At 41.7% G+C, this 23,420-nt stretch overlaps 1 protein-coding gene across 3 annotated transcripts in view; it reads left to right on the top strand.

Annotated features, from left to right (window-relative positions):
* The window catches only part of bcas3 (BCAS3 microtubule associated cell migration factor), a 282,772-nt gene that overhangs the window by 39,341 nt on the left and 220,011 nt on the right, over positions 1-23,420 (top strand). For all 3 annotated transcript variants that reach the window (XM_047593530.1, XM_047593528.1, XM_047593529.1), the window contains exons 14-15: positions 12,753-12,886; positions 17,845-18,181. In XM_047593530.1, the coding sequence (XP_047449486.1) occupies positions 12,753-12,886; positions 17,845-18,181 (471 nt within the window). The remainder of the gene's footprint in view (positions 1-12,752; positions 12,887-17,844; positions 18,182-23,420) is intronic.

Here is a 23,420-nt window from a genome sequence, read left to right on the forward strand (position 1 = left end):
ACAGAAAAAGCCCAAATCACCAATGTTTTGTGGCATTACACCTTTCCCTTAAAACATAGGTTTTCAACAGGGGGTCCGTGACCCCTAGGGGGTCCACAGAGGTACTGCAGGGGGATTGCACAATATTTGGTTGATTAGACATTTTTATATATATTTTTTAATTTTCCCTTCAAATTTAAATTTCTTTTAATACACATTAACATGAATCCAACATATTTTAATAATAGTTGGGGGGTCCTCGGCCTGAAAAACCTGAAAGACCCCTGCTTTAAAACAGTACTAGGTGTTTACTTATAAGGTCAGGATGTTCAGCATCCTAGGAAACTAGCCACAGCTCTGCCGTGGTTTGCATCTCTCTCAGTGTCTCTTCGCAGAATCCCAGACTGACTCCATGTGGGTAAGATCAGAACATCTGGCCCCGTTCAGATCTTGCATTAACATCCGTCCCGGGGAACCCGATCGCAAGTGATGAGCTTAAAGTACAGGTGTGAATACACCCAGGAAGCTTTGAGAGATCTGAACTCTGACCGCATTTGGTCTGGGTTGCATTTGTCTGCATTCCTTTGGTTCATGCAGAAAAAAAAAAAAACTACATAAAAAAAATACACCCGCTATCATAAATGAGAAAAGAAAAAGTACTATAAAAGATGACAAGAGCCTTTTGAAGTATTAATGTTAACTAAATAATATATAAATCTAAGTATTTAACGAATGAAAATATTTAATATGAGTACGAAATGTGTGTGATTCTGTCATTAAAACGTATCAGCATGTGGTTTATTATTGATGTTGCGTCATTGCCGTGTAAGGAGCTGTGTATGGTTAAGTTATTCTTTTTTTTTTAATCGGTGTCTTTATTTACCTTCATTACCAAAGATTACGGTGCGTATGGAAGCTTCCTGGGCTCGGGGTTCTGCAGGTCTTAAGCAACATCAGGGCGGAGATCCACAAATGATGCACACACAGAAAACAGCTCTGTTCCTGGTTCTGATACCGCTGTAGAGATCCATTAGAAACAGCTGCTGTTATAATATTTTACTGTGCACCAAATGATGTCAGCGTTTATTTGCATACTGACCGTGAAACTGTGATCAGATCCGGATCCGGCTGGAGACACATGTGGAGATGCATGTTAATGCCAGGTGTGAACGCTCGTACCTAAAGCCGGTCACTGCTGATCACACTGCCCAGGACGGGTGTTAATACGAGGTCTGAACGGGCCCTCTGTTACAGGACTACCTGTTCGTCTTTTGACTGAATGGTTCTTTATTACGCTGCAGAGTAACCGCGACACTAATCTAATCCATTCCTGATGCTGATGGACATTAATAAGCAAAGCAAACTAAACCTTCACGGTCAGACAACACCTTTTTGAACTACTCCAGTTAAAATACTATAAGCAAGCTGTGGCTCCAATGAGGTCGGGGACATGTGATTATTTATAATACAATAATAGAATTGCCAAAAATGGGGTTTCTAAAGTGGGTGTAAGCTCAGTATCTACAAACCTGCTCCTTAAAAAGTTAGGATGATGTGTGAAATGTCAAAAGAGAATGTGTTGACTTTCAAATCATATAAACCGTGTGTTTTGTTAAAAACCTTACAGAGACAACTAATGAAATTGAAATATATGCTCAACGATGATAATGCCAGCAACACAAAGCTCACACCAGGCGGAACACAAGTATGTAGGTTAATTGAAAACAGGTCAGGAAAGGGGTTGTGTATAAAAGCATGGTAGAAAAATAATAATAAAAGGCATGGACAATGAGAGAAAGGAGAGTACATGAGAAGTGCATGATGGGAGTTCCTCCAGAAATGATAAGTTCCATCACGTATGTGTCACATATAACTGTGTACCACGGTGGAGTTCAGTGGAATGTACACAAGGCCAAACATGCTTTAATGAAAAAAAAATCTAATTAATGATTTATTTGCTTAATATTATATGGGAGATGACTGAATTAGTTCCTTGCTACATAAATTTGCAACTAGTAGTTGAAGGTCTTGTAGCTTTTTCTATTTCATGTTTATCTTCCTCTCAAATGACAAGCACTTCTCTGAGACAGCTAAATACAAAGTCAAATATTTCCTATTATTGTGCTGATGCGCATTATTATTATTGTTTGCATGCATCAGTGTTAGTGTTTTACTTTTTTCAGTTTGTTAGCACTGCCAACCTCCACTTCAGATAGAAAAGGACAGTAGATGCTTTGTACGTGTCATCGGGCTGCCCTGTCTTCATGTGTGATGTGTTATCTTGTGTATGTCACTCCTGCGGCGTGCGTGTGCACAAGTTAATAAAGTAGCTGCTGAGAGACGACTCTCACCCCGTGACCTCAACGCCAGAGACTCCATCACTTACTTACTTAGCTCCTTCAGAGCAGGAACAGGATGATATTTAAGACAAAGACAGACTAGACACCGTAGTCTCTTCCCATCCACTGCTCACCAAAAGTCCCGTTACCCAGGTCACTACAGTTAATTTACTAAAAAACGTACAAAAAAATTAAAAAAATCAAATTACAAAACTTGTCTTTATCTGTTGTACTCTACTATTTGTGTGTCAGTACGACATTCAGACATTCAAACCTCTCGGATCTTTAATGGCATGCTCTCAAGGAAAGGTCAGAATAAACACAAATACATGAGCCACTGATTTGCTCCAAACATTGCACTGAGTCACCGTCAATTGTTTTTAATCAAACTCATTTGCTCTGCGTCAAACGTTAACAGCTAATAAATGTTTAGAGCAGAAAGCAGCGCCAGTTATTGCCCTAGGAACGTGCAATCAGATTAGGTTTAACCCTAACACGAGTGGAGAACCTCCTCTTTTCCACCGTCCTGATTGCTCGTATCAATGCTTATTATTTTATTCATTTTCATTTCCAAGCTGCCTGCCGTGGAGTGTCCCATAATTTAAGGCTTTTTGATTTGATCAGAGTTCAAATCCTGAGTGACGGCTTCATTGGTCTGCAGCTAAGTGAACTCTTTCCAAGCAGTTAGGGGAAATGGCTTTTACTGAAAAGCCTTCTTGCTTCACCGAGGCTCCCCTCGCAGTGGTCAAGCCTTACATGACAGAAACAAGAAAGATAGACTGAGCAGGAAACAATGATATGACTCGAGCAGAGCCCTGAAAGCCCAGAAGTTTTGGCTGGGAAGAGTTATGTAAGAAACCCCAGTGGCTTGTGTGTGTTGGAGGCTCTACAGAGGGCGGAGCGGTGGCCGCCAGTTTCTTGGTGTGGTGGCTGGTGCTTTGTGGCGTTTCACTGGATCTGTGGATCTATTCCTAGTGGTGTAATTAGAGGGACGCAGATGAAGTTCAGTGGAAAAGCGCTCTCTTTAACAGCTGCAATGTGTGTGTGCTTGTTTTCTTTCACGTCTCGTCCTTTTCACCCATCCTTAACGATCCTTGACTTGATTATTAGGTACGATGCCAAGGTCAAAATATGCCTGTGTTTTGGAGGCAGAGATACTGTCAAAGGACTTGAGCATTTCTTATGATTACGGCTGGCACTAGATGGAGTGATTGATCCAGCAACCATGCGAGGCAACACCCTCTGCGCTCTGCTCCCTCGGTCTCCTTTCTGCACAGTCTTACTTCGACTCGTAGGGATGAAGTGCTCAGTGCCGCTGTGGAAGGAGTAAAAGTAGGACGCCATGCTTTAAACATATTTGTTATAGCTCTACATTTAAAACTTAATATTACATAAATGTTTCAAACGAAATGACAGAAAGGTTTACCTACATCTCAAAACTCTGAGCTTTCATTATTTAGAACAGTTCATTTTAGAGTGCTTCATTACAGCTCAGTATATTGCATTTTATGCAGTGTACATATATATAATAGAGTAAAATGCTGAACTATTTATGAGAAATCTTTCTTTTCTGCCTGGAATCTAATAAAATATCAACTTGTTAAGGATTAATTAGTGATTTACGCCTTTTTTTTCCAAGCAAAAGTAGCTCATATCCCATGTTAGAGGCAGCTTCTTTTCACTTATGCACACTAAATATATTTAGATATTTGTACATAATGAAACAATAATGAAATAATGAACAACTTGCAGTACACCTGAATAACAACAGGTTAATTTACTGCCAGAAACTGCCAGATTGTCAATAATGAAAAGAATAAGATGGAGGCTGAAACATTTGTGATAAATACCGTTTTGGGGCTTTCCTTTGTTACTGTAAACTCAAAGCAATACGCTGTACTTTGTGGGCCGTGTGGATTGCAAGGAACATGCTGTAATTTCCCCCTAAGATCTAATAAACCAAGAGAGTAGCAGAGCAAACAGAAAAACAACACAATAGCAACACAAGTAGCTCCAACTGTACTGTAATTCTGTAAATGTATTTCATTACTACTACTACTGCTCCGCCTGCACAAATTGAATGTTTTCAAGTAGTAAAACTAAACTTTGTTGTCTTGAGTCTATTTCTATCTACACACTGACCATATAGCCGTTAAGTGATTAGTTAGGACGGTATATAAACTGGATGCAGGTGCACGGTATGTCCTTCCACTGTCCTGAGGAGAAACTCTTTCATTATCCTTTTCTGTGTCATAAAACACAGCAGCAACGAGGTTTTCTTCTGTAGCCGTCGAAATATTCTGAATATGAAACTTTTGCGTCCCCATCAAAGCCAGGAGTAATGGCAGATGAATAAAGACTGAATCTCTCCCCACAGGGAACTGTCCCATAAAACATATCCCTGGTTTAGCAACAGGCCAGTCTAATGAATAGCCTGGCCCGTTGTGCCTGACCAGTGAGGCAGCTGTGCCGTGAAGGCAGATCTCCGTGGTGTAATAACTCTGTCTCTCCATCTTACTGATGTGTGAAAGAAACCAGGCTGATGCCGAAAAACCCCGTACCCACAGGCACATGTTGAACATGAGGGGAATTCCCACACACAAGCAGCTTCGCTCAGCCACACATTTATAGCCACACATTTAGCATGGATTGAGTTGTGTCTTCACACCAAGATACTAATTAGCACTCACAGTCGGCTCTGATGTGATTTACAGCACTGACTCAGCAGGGCTCCCTGTGCTGTTTTTGTTTGAATTTAACTTGGAAAAAGTTGCCATTTTCTTCTGACTATTGCAATGTTGGGTGAAATGCTAATATAATTGAATAAAACTAAAGACTAGTTATGAAAAACATATCACTTAAATGCAATAAAAACCTACAAAACTGACTAAACATCCTTAAAAATCTTTTTTTTTGTCAATGTTGTTTTAGTGTCAATTTTGTCAATATATCTACATGATATATGTAGATATATCATGATATACATCTTCACAAGATTTGTGTCTATTCTAAACCTAAATCTTACCCCTGACTTCTATATTGCAAATAACAAAAATCCTACACATAGAATATTGAATAGTTTTTCACACTTACCGAGACAAAGCAATCAAGATAATATTGTATGTACATACTAGAAACCTACCTGTGGGGTTGTGTTGTTCCTCTCAAGGAATAACTTGAAGCACCCCCATAGCCCATCCAAAGCTTTCCAAAAAGTATGCTTTAAAAACGTGTCTTCTTTATCTGGTAGCTATTAAAGTTATAAGCCACTTAGAGCTTTGGTTCCTGGATTGGAAGAAAATACATAAGTTTGTCCAAAAGCTGAAGATTTGTCAGTGTTAACATAGTGTTTTCTCAAATAAAAAACGAATTGGCTTTATAAATAAGAGTTTGTTTTTTTCTTTTTGCCTTTCTTCTTTTTTAAAAAACTTGAAATGTTTGAATCTGAACATGTGGTCAAAGTTGGCCAAATGAAACCACTATTATCATTTGGGTATAGAATGGGATTGCATAAAAGTGATCAAGTAGTAATAGTAGGAAAAGCTTTTATGACTCATTTTGGAGACACTGGAAAAAACACAGGCTCACCAAACTACCGTCTATTGTGGACTTGTCTGACGTTCTGCAAGTAAAACCTGCACTTACCAGAAGTGATGAAGAGAAAAAAAATGTCATTGTGTTGCTGATGGCTTTCCAACAAGATAAAAATAAAAACATGCTGGCACAAAAAAGTGCCGGCTAACTAAATCTAACCTTAATAATCCCAAAGCCAGGGATGGCTCATGGAAAAGTGCAGTCCACTGCCACAACTGTGTCATCGTCTGTCAAACAAGTGAGAAACTGGGATTAAACCCGTAACCATCAAACTTTACAGTAACTAATATTGCACATTTGTTCAATAAGGCTGCGTAAGTACTTTTGCTGTGATGAGTGGTTACATGGCCAGAGCTAAGGAGAGTAACCGGATCTGCCAGTGACCATGACTCAGGGTCTCTGGAAAGCGAGAAAAGACTCACCCACTCTCGACACACAGACACCTCAGCAGTGTGGAGTCATTCACAGCCCACACAGTGTGCTTACTTTGTCGTTTGGAACTTCCTTACGGTATGCGTGTGGGTGGGTGGCTTGGTGGGGAAGAGGTGAGTGGCTAAGTTTTTTTATTGCCATGAGCCGAGGGCTGCCTTGTTTATAGTGGCATCTGTACTGTACATGGAACACAACCATGAATTACACTACATAAAAAAAGTCTTTCTTTTCTTTTCGGTTTTCTTTTTCCTTATGCAACTTAAACATTTAATGGATCATAGTTCATTCATTGGTGGGGCCTCTGCGGATCATCCCACAGATAGTTGGATCAGTTTGGGATCTTGTGAATTTGGAGGCCAGGTCAACACATTTTGAGGTTTTTGAGTTTTGAGGTGTTCCTAAACTGTTTCTGCGTGAGTGCCTTCGTCAGGCTGCATCCTGCTGGGGATGGCTGCTGCCACCAAGGAGTGTCATTGCTATAGGGTGGGGGTGCCTGGTGTGGTCTAGGTGGGTACACGTCTAAGTAACATCCACACGAATGGCCGGTCCAACAGTTTCCCTGTAGAACTGTTGGGTGTATATAAGCTATTCTCAAACTTTCAAATAAAATAGTATTAGGTCGTAATAGGTAGCGTTACCAAGACTTTCATTCTTCATACTGTTTTTAATTCCAAAACTAGACTAGCATCAGTTCAATAGCTGTCAGCACAGCCAGATATTCCAGCTTGGTCCGCACGCATGTTTCGTTGCAGTTTACACTACTTTTTCTGACTCAAGTGTGAGCTAATTCGCCAAACGAACCATGATAGGTGGTTAGCTTTTAGAGTAACAGCCTCTTGTATTTGCTGTATACAGTCTTGAGTTTGGTTTTGAGTTTTGAAATATTTTTGCCCTCTAAAGTTGATTAGATGTCTCAGTCCATCCGTCCGTTGTTGTCTCATGCGGCCTCTTCCGACTATTTATTTTGAATCTAAGGACAGGATTAGCACCGTGAAGACCTACCTAAAAGGGCTCCCATCATTCAACAGAAGTGACTGGAAATACGAAGGAGACCGTGTAAATGCAAGAAGCTTACCTCTTCAGCCTCACTGTTCGCCTGTTTGTTAAGAAAGGGGATTATGTTGTAATCACAAATTCTTCTTCAGGAGATTGTGGATGGGAGCGATTTGTTTCGGGGCTTTTAAAACCCGACATCAAAAGAGGCGCGGCGTTAAAGTCCTCCCTGAGTTGCTGTGAGAACATGTTTGTCTTATCTTGGGAAACTACACGAAGGAAAACAAACTGGAAGAAGCGATTCAGTGGGAATTTGGATTAGCGGCGTTTAATTGGGGTTGTGGCATTTGCAGATGAAATGTGCAGGTGAAGTAAGAACGTAGGCTTCTTTAATGTTTTCGCCTCCGTGCACATCCGGTGTTGAACTCATTGGATGTTTCTCTTCCTTAAAACAATTCCAACAGGAAGTGTGCAAATATGTAAATGCTCCATATAAACAGGCTTAAGTAGTGTGTTTTCCTCTTAAGGTGATGAAAGAACAACCCTGGAGCCCTGCCTTGAGAACAGTCACGCTTTGTGAACTTGACCGCTACGGTGCCTGCCCCTTGAGTGCCAACGCGACTTTAAAGCCAGATGAATTTCGCCTTCTGCTGGCGTTCCAGCGTAGTAATATCAAACTAATAGCAGCTTCTCTGTGAGCGTGGCCGCAAACACACCTTTTTTTCATTTCTATTAATATCTAAGTGCTCACAGGTGGTCTGCCTGTGGAGCGCGAAGAAAAACACAACCCTTGGTTTCTGCCCACTGTACATCAAATGAACCGTAAGCACCTTTTCCCCCGGCTTTTCTTCTGTTGTTTTCTCTGTTTTTCTCCGTCCCCCGTCCTTCTGGCCATCCTGTGGTCTTTGCAAGTATTTATAATGAAACGTGAATGAGTTTAAAGGATTCGAAGGGCCTGCGTTAGGGGTGTCGCAGCTAAAAATTTCCCTCTTCTTAGAGGAACTCCGTGGAGTCAGTCAAGGATTACGTGAAGAAACAGTGGCCTAAATCCACAAAAGGGCTGGGGCAAGGTTTGAAAAATGTCTGAAACAACCTACCTGCTGCAAAATCTTGAAAAACCATCTTCTGTTTTATAAGGACTCACCGAATACACATGTTTTTCATGTCTGCTGCACTTTGTGTGAAGTAAATTCATCAATAAAAAGCCCTTTGCACATGATAGCAGAAATGCAACAAGAAGTTAATAATATAATTTTTTTGCGGTTTATTGTACGTTAGATAATCACAACTTAGTGAATTCTTGACTTGTCTTTAGTGAAATTTTGACAAAAGTTTCAGTTGCTGTTGTTAAAAGTGGAACAGGATGTAGAAACAAAAATGAACCAGACTCACAAAAAAGACCCAGCGTTTAGGTTTCATTTTCACAGACTAAGCCAGACTGACAAGCACACAAGTATAAATGGCTCACACCAGCCCAGGCCTTAAGTCTGGACTGATCATCTAGTTGCCTTCTTGTTAGTAGTTAGATTTGGCCCAATCAGATTCACTTATAGTAACATAACTTATCCAGATAAAATACCGAGCAATATGTTACTAGTTTTTCTTCAACATATTTTTACTCCTGAACTGTTGCTTGTCTAGAAACAACAAAAAATAGTTTAATCTGAAACCTACAAGAATCCCCAAAAACACATGCAAACATTACAGTGTGGTTAATTTTCCAAACAAAGCTGTAATTAGTCAAACTACCCTCTCTGCTATATTAGAAATGATTGACTTCATTTTTTTTTCTTTTGCGTCTGACTAACCCTAATGCTAACCCTGCTGCCTAGCAAAAATAAAACTGCTCATATATTAGTCTGGGCGCTGCGGTGGTGGTAAGAGGATTAGTAGGGCGCTTAGCACTGTAGCCAGTAGCGGAATTTGGATTGGTTAAGGAAAGAAGTCACACCTATTAATCTAACGCTTTAATTAAAGCAACCGTCGTAATATTTTAGAATCTGAAAGCCACTCTTGGAAAGTCCTCAGAATCTCGCGATCAAGTTGTAATTAAGTAGTTTACAACCTGCCGAGCGTCGTAAACATTAACAGCGGATGGTTGGATTAAAATGCGTGGTGATGTCCAGCATGTGTATGAGTACATACAACAGACATAAAGTCCTGTCCTTCCCCCAGAAATACCAGGCCCGAAGACAAAGCCTCGTCTATGATGGATAGTCTTTCATTTGTGCGTTGGGCTCATTTTCTCGGAAATTTATGCATTCTGGTAGTAGTAAAGCTATCTGAATCCCTCAAGTACTCCATCTTGTAGGCTTTATGCCTTCCACATGGTTATAATTTGAGATTTTCCCAATTTTCAAAGCTTTTTTTGAGCATAGTGTTGTTAATTAAAAAGTGGACTAGTTTTGTTGTGGCCTTGTATGTTTCCAAGCAGGGAAATCACCGCCTTCTGTCTTGCTCCGTCCATTTATTTCTTTGCCCCTCTCTCCCTCTCTCCCTCTCTCCCTCTCTCCCTCTCTCTCTCTCCTCTCTCTGCCTTTTTGTCCCAACCTCTCTCTCATCCCATCTGCTTTTGTCAAGAATAAAGCTATCCCAACCACTTTGTAAATGAAACATCCTCCCACTATTAATGGGATTGAGCAGATGTTTTCTGTTTGGATGGTCAGAGATGGGACAGTAAAGCCTGCAGCGAAACAAAACAAAAAGATTTTTTGGGACAAAAAGCAGAATGAACAGAAAGGAAAAAGCATATATTTATGGAAATGATTATATCACTACCCTCATGTCCCGTACGGATGCATGTCTTGCACACATGGCAAATTAGAGGTCATCCCTTCCAGTTTAGCACATGTCTACGTGCATGTGCCAGCGATTTTGGTACTAAAACATCGTAAATAACACTGTAACCCCTGGGACAAGGTGTTATAAATAGGATGTGTCAAACCCTGCTCCGGCCAACCTCTGGTTTCCCCGAAACCCTCTCTTTTCTCCCCCGAGTGGCTCAGCTACTTTTTAATTTGGCCTTCCCGCGGGCTAACCGACTGACGCCTCTCGGCGAGGGCCTCTGTATTTCAACAAGGCCACAAAAGCCCCAATCCTCGGGCGCTCGCACTCACTAAGCTCTCCAGCCTTTCAGAGTTGTTACTTTTTTGGAGCCCAGACTCTACCATCAGCATATGAGAAACGGCGGCCCCGGCCAGAACGCAGTGGCCAAGTCTCATCTGTCAGAAACCTATGGGCCAGACTCTCCAGCCACCGGGTGGGCAGGGCCCGACCAAAACAGAGAGAGAGGAGGAAGAACGAAAGACGGAGTGGAGAATGGGGGAGAGAGCGTTTGAGAGTGAGAGGAAGCTCCCAGATAAACAGACCACAGCGCCTCAACTCCTAATCACCCTGCGCTTCCGTTTCCAGACTCTATAATTAGAAGGGCCCCGTCCCTTTTTTCTCCATATTACCAGTTGACGCAAATGCTTCTTGTGGCTTGGCACCTCGTTTGGGGTGTGGGTTTTCAAGAGTTTACAGGCCTAAGGCCTTAGTTCTCTGGCTTTCTGGTTTCTCTGATACAGCATGAATAGCTAACCACTGTCTTAATGCACACTTCGCCTGGCCTCTCTTTTGCTTGCCTCCCTCCATCTTTGATAATCTGCATGACCCCATCACTCATCCACTCCGTAGCGCCCTCATTCCAACTCTTCATCATCTTTGAATAGAAATGTTCTTCACTCATGCACAAGCCCCAAAAAAAGAAACCTTTCAACTCTGAATGAATGTGCAAAATTTTGCAGCACATGGCTTCTTTTTCCAGAGAGGGAGTGTTTTCCATCTCTCTTGCGCGTGTTGCTGAATCCTTTTAATCTCATGCCATTCCAGCCTCCTCTTTTCACATTTGACATGCCACCCAATAAAGCCCGGCCACTAATTAAAACCTACTGCTGCTTCCACATAAAAGATTCCAAGGGGGAAAAACTTAGAGGAAAATTACTAATTGCTTTAATATCATGTATGTCTGGGAGTCGTCTAAAGGACAGAGGTTTGGACAGAGGTTTTTTTACACTCTGTATCAGTGATATGTTTCCAGCGTTCTGAGTTACTGCCCACTCCGAGTTTGTTTGTAACATTTCAAAAGGCTTCTGGGGATTGGTTTTGGGTTGTGCTTGAAAAGCAGCACAGCCTTTTTTCCTAGCTGAGCCAGTTTAGATCTGGGTTTGTTCTGGTGTGGTTTGTTGAGCATGTTGTTTATGGTGAGGGCCTATACTTTCTGGAGTTTGACGAGCTTCAAATAAAACAGGACCAAATGAATGGCCCTGTCAGCGTCGGTTACACTGGTGCTGAGCTGTGGTTCAGTGTTTCGGTGGATCTTAGTGTGCGTACACACGCCCATAGCCGTCCACTGATGTTAGAATGCATAGATTCACCCGTTTGCAGACGCTCATCATCTTGTCTGTCCTCGGAGGAGCACACGACTCGAGCCCTGCTGTTAACCAGACCGGGCTATCATGTGAAGGAAAACTGCATTTTATGACAGCGACAAACGATAGCTGGCTTTGTTTTAATGGGCTGGTTTGTTTGTTTTAAAGGCACAGTAATTCTGTCATGCTGTCTAGCATGTGTCCCGCAAGGGTTGGTAGAGTTGGCTGCGTTCGTGCGAGCGGTCGCAGTGAAATACACTTAAATACGGACTATGTATCAGTTCACCAGCGTGTCAGTGGTAGCATGTATACGCACCATCTGCCTTAGAGTACCTTTGGGTTACTGTGACTTACAAGAATAAAAGTATTTTCTTCTAAAATGGAAACTGATTTAAAACGCGCAGTATGTGGTATGTAAATATCACTCAGATAACAAGGAACACAATAATACATTTTAAAGGTGATTGTTAAATGAGTCACCTCTCATATAGTTGGCCTGCAAGGGTAGGCAAGACTGACGGAAGTCTATGAAAGGAAATAGAGAACAGTTTGTATGTGTTGTTGTAGGTATTTTCCAACAGCACGCAGAAAATATGAAACTGCTGTTATTTGATATGATTCAGGTACAGTAAAGTGTGTCACTACAGGCAGGTTGGTCACCCAAATGATTCGAGAGGTATAAACACACAACAAGAGAAAATAAGAAAACTATATTTGGGGAAATATACAGTATTAAAGGTACAAAAAGTAATAAACAGTTACTAAATACAGTTGGTGAAAAACGAAGCAAGGTTAATAAAAGGTTGAAGTGGTGGAGGCTGATCACACCCGACAACATTCATGAATATCACAAATAATGACGAAGTCCAGTAGGAGGTTTGCTCTTGAGAAACAAGTAATGCACCACCAACATGACATGAGTGTGGGTGTTACACTTGAGAAAAAGAATGAAATGCCGTGAGAGTGGCTTTTCTAATCTGCATAACTGTCTGTGTGTTCATTGTAGGGATGCTGCTGGTGACTGCCGACACGCTGGGCCACGATTTTCATGTCTTCCAGATACTCACCCACCCATGGGCGTCCTCACAGAGCGCAGTTCACCATCTCTACACTCTGCATCGTGGAGAGACAGAGGCCAAGGTCTGACAATCAAACCTATACCCACGCACACTACAATCATCAAGTACAAGTAAAAAGTAGAAGTGCTTACAGTGGACAGTTTGTAGAATGATATAAACTTATATTTTTGTCAGTTTGGTGCAGTTAGTGTTAATATATATACAGAGTGTGCAACTGAGATTGGATTTAAAGTACTGGTTGACGACTCAAATAGGGACTTACACCAAACAGCCAGTACATTAAAACCACTGACAGGAGAAGTGAATAACATTGACCATCTTGACATCTTGTTTGTTGTTATACAGCGTCTTTCTACTTATTTGGACCCAAGTATGGTAACGGTAACAGACACATTTATCTATCCGCTCACACAAGCACACACACATTCACACACCAGTGCCACACACTAACCTTCCAGTCCGTGGACAACCCACTCTGCCTACTGAGCCACAGCCGCCCTGTACAATACAATGTCCTGCTGGGAAAAGTTTGGACCTGGCTTTCATGTGTTACTTAGACATGTAGGAAAGAACACAATATGTTGACCTGGCCCCTAAAGTCCCAAGATCCCAAACTTGTCGAGTATCAGTGGGATGCACTGGAACAAGCCTGATCGAGAGCGGCTCCTCTCCTCAACCCACAGGACCCACTAACAATATTCTGTCGCCAAGCACCACAGGACACCCTCAGAAGACCCATGTCCATTCTCTGATGAGTCAGAACTGATTTGGAGACCTACATAATATTAGGAAGGTGGTCATAAAGTTGTGCCTAATCTGTGTATTTTAAAGCCAGCTGGAAACTTGCCATCAGATTGCCCTGGTTATATCTTAATGCAGAGTCTGAATGAAGCCCAAGGCCAAGTTCACACCTGCAATTAACTTTGGTGGATGATTTGAATGCTGCCTATTATTATTTAGATTTAAATGGATTTGTTGCAGTCAGTTTGGTGGAGATGCAGTTGAGAATTTTTCAAACAGGTTCACTAACATCATGTTTACCCTGTTACTGATCAAAACTATCAGATGTGCATGAATTGTCATAAGGCAAGTATCCAAATTGGTTGTCTTATGTGCTGGCAGCATGAGATGCCTCTTAGCTGTTCAGTTGCAATGTTCTTGTTCAGGCCTGGATTCATCCCCTTCCAAACCACATGCACTCGTTTAAACAGACCTTGAGAGAAATCCGTCGTGACAAGTCAAGAAAAACATTCAACCACTACTTCATAGAAAGTAACAGAACAAATCGTTACATGACCCAATCTGCAGATCTAATAAAAGGAAGGCTTCCTTTATTTTACAGACCACTTCTGAGGCCTCCAAACATTTCCTTGCATAATTGTGACATTTGAGAACGTCTTAATAAAATTATGTTGCTTTTTTATGAAACGCATTGTGAAAATACTGACTCCCAACTGACTCTCAACTCAAGGTAACTTGTCGCCCCTAACTGTAATACTGAATGCAAAAGACAGGCAGTGAAATCCCCTGATAGGGCCTCTCATATCCAGGACATCCAGTAGCCTTACACCATTACACCACCTTACAATAATGTTTTAAAGAGATATAAAAAGATGTGCTTTTACTGCTTGTCATGATAAGAGTGAGGTTTACCAATGGTAACAATTACACACAATACATCTCATTTAAAAGTGTAACTTACTGAAATTAAATAAGAATGTAAGTGCTAATTTATTTAAAAGGAGAAATCGTACACGTAACTTTGAGTAAAAGATCTCATATAATTCCATGTTAAGATGTTCGGCACTTTTTTGAATACCTTTACGTGTTCCAAATCACTACACGCTGAGATTTTGCAGCGAATTGCTTATGCAACCAAACTACTTCAGGCCTTGTTCGGTTCAAGATTATTGACTGGGAAAACACACACACACAGACGGGCTGTCTGTAGTTAATGTATGACCAAACGGCAGGTCCGCTGACCTGCTGCTCACTGAGCTCACTTTGATCCGGCCCGTTGTAAACACTGAAAGCTGGCCCCAGCCTAGCGCTCGGGTCAGAGGTTATCAACATCCACTCACACCCACACACATGCGCTCACATACACAGAAACACACTAGAGAGTGATAAAGCCTTCAGTTAGGTGGGTGGAGAGACGCCTTATCTGTCTCCAGCGGCCAAACATGCGGCTGGCTGTCAGTGACCCAAAGCCAGGTAAACAGACCTGCAGCTGATAACAGCTGTAAAGGCTGACGGCAGATCAGAATGTGGACGAGCTCGGAGCCACAGGGCAGGAGCTTACAGGGTTGGCACGCCTTTATTGCTAAACTTTACAGTCCAGCACCATCAACAGCAGTCACAGTGGTATGGGTTTAAGAAGACTCTTTCAAGGGCATGTACTTAAGGCTCTTTCTATAGAAACCTATGTTTATGTAGGGCAGAAACCAGTTTTCTATATTGGCCAGGAGATGAGAGAAACTTGATTTTGTCACCTTTTTAAAAGTACATATGTGCAGAAAAACAAAAAACAACCGTTTTTTTCCACCAGAACACTGACAAATGAAACGTGCAAATGTTACTATTAAAAATTCAGTTTAAACAAATTCATTTTGCAGGATAATTGCCATATATCAGAATTTGTAGTATTGGCACAATAACAACTCTTGGCCAGGTTGATCGGTATATTCCCATTTACTAGAAATGGAGAATGTTTCTGTGGAATCTAAAAGAATGGCTAGGGCCTTTACACCGCTGTAAACCACAACACATAATTTGAAGCGATTATACTTTGAACAGTTTTCTTGCTTTATAACTTCCGAAGTAGATACTCAATCATGCAAAATGATCTTACACGGACAACCACGAAAAACATTCTTCCATTTTACCTGTGTTGTCAACTTCATCCACACCCACCACATGATGCATGTTTGGCCTCTGTCTTCGGTCTTATCCTGTTGTCCATCTTTGTCACATTCTCATCATTCCTTGAGAATTCCTTTTCAGGCCTGCAGTGCTGTTTAATCTCCCGGACCGGTGTAATCGATTTAAAAAGAAAAACAAAAGCTTTAAATACGTCCTCGACGTGTCTCACCGTTGACACATGTCATCAAGCACTGCAAAAAGACGGGAGTTAGACCTTTCCGGCCTCTCTGGAATGTGCTACCTCGAGGTAATCACTTTTTCAGTACCGCCGCAGCATTCCACCTTTTTAAGATAACGCTTGATAGCGGTTTGATATCTGCGTGGTTGTCACACAATGAACTTACAATTACAGCCACTCTTCAGATGATCCGCCTGCCTGATAAAGCAGGTTTGACAGTAAACGCCAAGCACCCATTTACAGGTAGAGTGCTGACAGGTCTATTATGACCAATTACAACACACACACAGAGTAGCCCCTGTCTCATCTTTGAGTCATCCCTAATCAGCCACGGCAGAGGTCAGGCCTTCTCTTTCAGTCGTCTTTGTGAAGTAATGTAACCGTCTGGTATGCGGAGGATGCCCCATTAACTGTCATTGCTGGGGACAATTACCTAGTCTGACCTGGCAAAAGATTAGAAAGACCCACGAATACAGAGCTGTCTCTCTGACTGGCTGACTAAAGAGTCAGGCATTCCTCATGCTTACTTTCTCCTGGACCTCTTGCTTTCATTTTGTCCCGCTCCCGTCCACTTCATCCGGCTTGATGTTCTCCTTCTTATCCCTTGCCGAATAAAAGATGCTCTTTCAACACCCAATCACCTCATCAGTCTGTCACCTCACTTCTTTGTCTTTGCCATTCCCTCCCACCGTCCCTTGCTTGTGTTGTCTCTCGCAGCCCATCTGTCTGGTTTCTTGCGTGTCTAACATGCTCAGGTAGATGCTATCTCCTCAAGTGTCTGCTGCCTGAGAGTTCGAGGGCTGACAAAGACGCGACAGCTCTTTTGTTTTTTCTTAGTCATTCATTTTTAGCACCAAGTGAGCTCACATGTCATTGTCACCTTTTTTTTTTTCTCCGAAACATATTGTCCACTGCAGCTCAGACAGATTAGTTTATCTCTGTGATAAACTCAGTCACACAAATGTTTCCTGAAGTTTGATGCGGCCTACTTCCGTCTTCTGTTATGAGCGTCTCTGTGGTGAAGAGATTAATACGGAAATGCTTTTGCATATTTACAACACTTGTTACTTGTGGACATTATTCTTATCAGTCACTAACCCTTGACACCTCTATACATACTGTATGGATGTCAGGCTGTCCAAAAATACCCTGGCAGAAGTGTTATAATTGACAATGAGTAGAGACGGAGATGTGAAGGTTCTCAGTCGCCCAGGTCATGGTAATCCAAAAGGCAACTGGACTTGTAGAATTTCTTGAAGACGTTTCGCCACTCATTCGAGTACCTTCTTCAGTTCTGAGAGACTGGTGGGAGCCAGTCACCACTATGTTTAGTTGCTGTTGCGGTGTAATCAGATATTATCCAATGCATGTAGAATTGTATTTTTATGTCTTTTTATCCATTTATGTATAAATCTAGATCAATTATACAGGACAACTCATTCTCATGTCAGTGGTGAATTTGTGTTTCTTTACTTGCAAGTGTCACTGTGCCCGTTCCAACTTGCATTAAGATCCGATCTGGGCAATTCGATCACAGGTGACCAGCTTTAGATACGCGTGTTCAGACCTGGCATTAAGATGCGTCTTCAGATTTGATCCCGGTTTCGCGCTTTGTTTACAAATAAACCCCAATGTCATCTGGGTATTAACGAGGCCCTGTTGAGTATAGGCCTTAAACTTTAATGTGCGGATGCATACGACCCAGCCCACTTCCAAATGTGGTCAGAGATCAGATCTCTCAAATACATCCGGGGGATGTTCACACCTGTCTTTTACGTGATCTGATCATCCAGATCAGATCTTAATACAAGGTGTGAACAGACCTTACAACATTCATGGTGTTTAACTATTATCCCTTTCCACTGTCTTCACCGTACCCTCTTTACCCTCTGCTCTCTATCTATTCTGCCTCTGTCCAGGTCCAGGACATGTGTTTCAGCCAGGACAGTCGCTGGGTGGCCATCAGCACCCTCCGTGGCACCACCCACGTATTTCCCATCAATCCCTATGGCGGTGCACCCTGCGCCCGCACACACATGTCCCCGCGGGTGGTCAATCGGATGTCTCGCTTTCAGAAGAGCGCCGGCCTAGAGGAAATTGAACAGGAGCTGAACAGGGCGGCCGCACTGGGAGGAGGAGCTGGAGGAGGAGGTTTAGTAGGAAGCAGCTGCATCCTGGGTGGAGGAGGAGGCGTCGGAGGCCGCTGTAGCCCCATACCTGGCCTGTCCAGCAGCCCTTCGGGCTCTCCGTTGCACGGTGAGGAGCTGGGAGGGAGGGAAAGTGAGGGACTGATCGATGTTTTTGATTATATATATGTATCCTGGTTAGCATCTTAGCAAGCACTTAATGAGTGGAAGAATTCATACGAGATCAAACTCACAGGGTCATTATAAGAAAATACAGAAACACAGTTTAAGAATTCCAATTCTAAATGAATTCATAATAGAGTTCAATACTCATAATCAGAAATAGAAGGAGATGTGTATTCATGCCAAAACCGAGCATGTGTTTGGTATAAAACAGTTGTAGTTTGTCCTGTGACCCAATCCATTATTGTTAATTTATTTTTATTTATTTGTGCCCACTTAAAGATTAAATAATTCGCCTCATAATATGCATGCGGTACAACTGAAGAGAAAAAAATGTGGTTCTGGAGTTAGAGGAATTAGAAAGCGTTTGAAGTTTTCTTTATAACTGGCTTTAATCAAAATTCTGACTCATTTTCACTGACTGAGCAATCGATCAGCTGTTATTATTAACACAACTTGCTGCTGATTTAATCGCACACGCATTGTATCTGAACATCCAGTATATCCACCAGCATTCATTTCAGAGTGTGCTCGTGTCCACGTGATGACTGTAAGCGCAACATTCACTTCATCTGCAAGAACTTTCCAGTGAATTTGCTGTAATACCACAACAATGAGCTCTGTCAGTTTTTAAGAAGTCATATGATTACACGGTATTAAGAGGTACTTCAGCCTTTGTATGTGTATGAGTATGCGTGTGTTTCCAGTGACCGGTCTTGTCGGTAGCTGTTTTCCAGGGACTCGCCTCTATCTGCCACAACCTTGTCTCCCTTGTTTGTCAAACACTATTGGAGGACGCTCACAGTCTGTGTGTACCTAGCTGGCAAAGATACACACAGATAAACACACACTTTGCGTCCACTGCACTGTTTGACCCCAGAGGTGTTACACAGAGTAAAATATCACAGTTCTCATTAGTCATGGGATTCCAGGAATATCCCTGGGCTTTGATAGGTGCACTGCAGCCAGGACTAGGCCAAAGACTTGATAAACACTTCAGAGAATCCAATGGCTGAAATGATCAGAAGGTAATTTTGCACAATATCGAAGAATGTGTTTACATTTTTTTACGTTCTGATTTCACCGGATCGTTTCTCTTAGCCTGCTGGTAAAATAACTGTTTAACCGCTCAAGATACTTTTAACAGCTTAAGACAAAGGAGCTAGTTTGAGGCATCATGGTGTTATGCACAAGCAGCTAATCCATTACTTTGATGTGTTTTATCACGATGTTCCATCACGTGTATTTTGCAGTTGTAAATTTACGACTTTGTTTAATTTGGGTCTTTAGGGTTAGGGCTCCTTTTCAAAATAAATTCATATACGGTATCTTCCGGGTAGGTTCTCTTCAAGCCGGATTTTAATCAGTTCCATATTTAATTATAATGTCTGCATTTCCCCAAATGGTAGACAGTAAAAATTACAGAGTATAAAAGTTTCAAGTCTGGTTTATGAGTGATATGCTTTAAAAGGGGATAGATAAAATTAGGTCCTGTGCTTTGCTGGTGACAGTCTAGCTAGGTTAGCTCACTTTTAGCAGGGCACTGTGCGTGGGAATACTTCACTTAAGATGAAGACCATTCTACTGTGACATGCAGAATATGTAAATAAGTGCTGAAATGCAACAAATGTGCTACTGCAATACATCTGAAAAGACATCGGCTAATGCTAGCAGAGGAACGGTCCAAGTCCTCTGGACATCAGTCAGCTGACAACTTCACCAAACGCCCTGTAGTAACAGAGAGAAGGAGGCTGCAAATCAATATTTGCTGGTGAAATTCATTGTCTAAAATTATTAGACCTTTGGCCGCTATAAACAGGAAAGACTTTGTCTATATACCGCCTTTTTGTTTTTATATATATAGATATATATCCTGTCTTTAACATATTACACATTAAAACACACTGTGAAGTACTTGCTATTGCTATTGAGGGTGGCGACTAACAGGCTAAACATATCTGCAGCACTCGTGTTTATGTTCAGTTGTGTTCTATTAGTTGACATCGATGCTGCGGTCGTAGAGCAAGAGTCTGTTATTAGACAGTGTCAGAGTGACGGTGTTTATGGTGTTGGCGTGGTCTACGGCCGACACTAGTTTGTGTTGAAGCTTCAGTAAACTTGCAGAAAAGTCTTGGTGGATTCCTTTGTGTGGGACGCTGAAATGTGTGTTCAGGTCAAGAATATAGATTACGGTGTTTTTATAGTTGACATCATCGACTCGACTTTCGCCACGCTTTAGTCGACTTCAAAAAATTTGAAGTTGTTCAACCCCTACTGTGTACTTAATTGTCAGATTATTGTTGCTACTTATTTATGGAGTACAACAAATTCAGTTTGTGTTTTTCCAGTGACGGAACACAGGTTTGAAAATGACGGAAATGATCTGTAGCTAAGGCTAGCCATAGCTTAGCATCTCTGGTTTAGTTTTTACTTATTTTTATTTATTTATTTATTTTTGTATCTACAAAAAACATTGCAGTTCTTCCAAGTATTACAAATTAATACTTAATAATAGAAATTTAAGAAACATGTTAAGTTATGGTCTCATAATCCCAGCTTTTTGACCAATTGCTTTGTATAGCATAGTAAATTACCTGTTTCTTTAAATCATAGGTCTTCAAGAGGGGTCCGCGACCCCTAGGGGGTCTGCGGAGGTACTGCAGGGGAGTTGCAAAATATTTGGTTGATTAGACATTTTTTATATACTTTTTTAAAATTCTTTCCCACAAATTTACATTTTTTCTCTAATTACACATTAACATGAATCCAACACATTTTAGTAGAGGGATAATACTGAATGCAACTTCATCTCCATCAGTCTTGGCCTGAAAAGCGTTGAAGACCCCTGCGTTAAATCAACAGGTGTAATAATGTATTGATGTAATGTAATGTATTGAATATCTTTTTTCTTTTTTTCTCATGGACACAAATCGGTGACAGAAGTGACTCGGACAAGGGGTCAAGTCTGGTTGTTATCTGCTCGCCCCGGTGCTCGCACACTGCACCCCAAACTGCAGACACACGAACGCGCGCACGCGCACACACAGAAAGTTGGCGCCCTTGCTTCCTCTCTCCTTCCTCGTCTAGACCCAGACCCCTCCGTAACCCCTACACCAAAATACACACATTCCTCCACACTGTGAAAAATAGGCCATCAAACATTAAAAGGATGTCTGAGTTGGGAAAGTCACCGCTCCGCCGCGATGAGAGACGGAGAGGGACACAAACATCAAAGTCGGGTAGGAGGTGAAAGTGAGGGAGCAAAGTAATGAGGTGCAATTGAGAAAAATGAAGGAGAGATAGAGCGGGGGGGGAATAAAGGAGGGGGCAACAACAGACACGGGGAGAGAAAGATAAGTTTGTAGTAGCAGCGCTGAAAGCTGGGGTCTCGGGGAGAATGGTCGTAAATCACACTTTTGTTTCAAAGGAGAGCATTAGGGCCACCTGTCAACAATTAGTCCTCACAGTGATACCTTACTGTGTGTATGCGTGTGTGTGCGCACGCGCGCGCATATTTGAGGCAGATAAAATATCTACAGCATTTTTTGTGGTTAAGCGCGTACAAAGGAGCAGGTCAGAATCCAAATTCGGAGAAAATTGAAGGTTTTGGTAACTGGAAATATTTTACAGCGTACATAAACGTCCACAGGAAATTGAATTCACGTTTCACACCACTTTTTATCAAGGTGTTAATCCATTCCATACGGACAGTAACACACTTTCTGGGAGTTACTGTGTGAACTATCCCGCGCTTGTAATCTTATAGCCTTCTTTAAATTTGGGTGACTTATTAATTTTAATTTCACTAACAGGGACCCGCTTCATTCGTTTTGAACAGTCAGACGCTGTGTGTGCGTTGGTGTGCGCGCGTTTGATCGCACCAGATGTGTTTCTGAATGCACCTGACCGTACTAAAATCAGACTTCCTGGCTTGTTCTCATGGAAACACTTGTCGCACAGCAAATGAATATTGAACTTAAACTTAACAATGAATGAATATGAAATGTGCTCATTAAATGCGTTTCTATTGTTTGGTTAAGTTAAATAACAGGTTTTCCAGGACAAACACATACATGTGTGTTCTGTGTAAGTATTAAAGTAAAAGAAACAACCTCAACACGCTATTGTTATTATTGGCAGATGGGCAGATGACTAAGAGCACATGACAACTTCACTGTTGCTTTTCTGTCGCATCATCGCATGAACTCAGATAAAAAGCAGTTCGATGGGTCACGCTGATATTTGTGTTATCAAGTCCTGACAGAGTGGTTTCAGACCAACTTTCCACCTAGCGACAACCGCTGCTCTGACTCCCAGGCCCGTGTGTTACGTAACGCATCTCAACTTTTCAGTTACTCAACATTTAACACAATAGAATTAAAATGTTAAGTTTTACAGTTTTACATTTTCAAACAGTAAAAAACAAATTAGCCCATTCCAAAAACATTAGATTAACACGTTAAGGAAACATTTGCCTGGAAATTTAAGGATTTAAAACTTCACTTTGTACAGTGAAAACTGTATTTAACTGATGTATGAATTCTACAATTAATATGATGTTCTTTTGGCTTGTGTTTTAAAAATCCAAAGCAGCAGTAATCAAATACACATTGTGCTTCATTTGTCATAACTTTCACAAACTGCCCGTTTTTGTACGACAAACAATGTCACTGTCATAGCGTCGGAGTCCCGTGCAACTTTAAACACAATATCGTGCATTTTTTTTTTTTTTTTTTTTTTTATGGCTTCTGCGTGCACACCCGGTGATAAATTACACTTGTCAGACGAGACTTTGCACAAAAACAAGTTAATCTTCACCTTGAAGAGCAAGCCTGCATTTATATGGCGCAAAGGCACCAAAACAGTGCACATCGCAGTGGGTCATTATCAGTTCACCAGGGACATCGCTGCGGCCTTAAGGTCGCGCAGGTCTCCGTGCGTCTTGTTATTTTGAAGATAAATTGGCTCCGAGGCATCCTGCCGCATGTAAATTTAGAAATCCAGCCCCCCCCCCGCCACCTCCACCCGCCGCTGCCACCAGCATTGATAAAAAAACTCTGTAATTTGCGCAGTTTTTTTCTCGCCGGATGCAAACACATTGAGTCACATGCGCTTTTGTGTCTGCCTTCCGCCTGTTTTTCGCGAAGCCGGGTGTGAATTTTGGGCAGCGAAGGCGGTTTTCTAAG

The sequence above is a fragment of the Mugil cephalus genome, chromosome 9 (genome assembly GCF_022458985.1).
Source record: "Mugil cephalus isolate CIBA_MC_2020 chromosome 9, CIBA_Mcephalus_1.1, whole genome shotgun sequence".
Classification (NCBI taxonomy): Eukaryota; Metazoa; Chordata; class Actinopteri; order Mugiliformes; family Mugilidae; genus Mugil; species Mugil cephalus.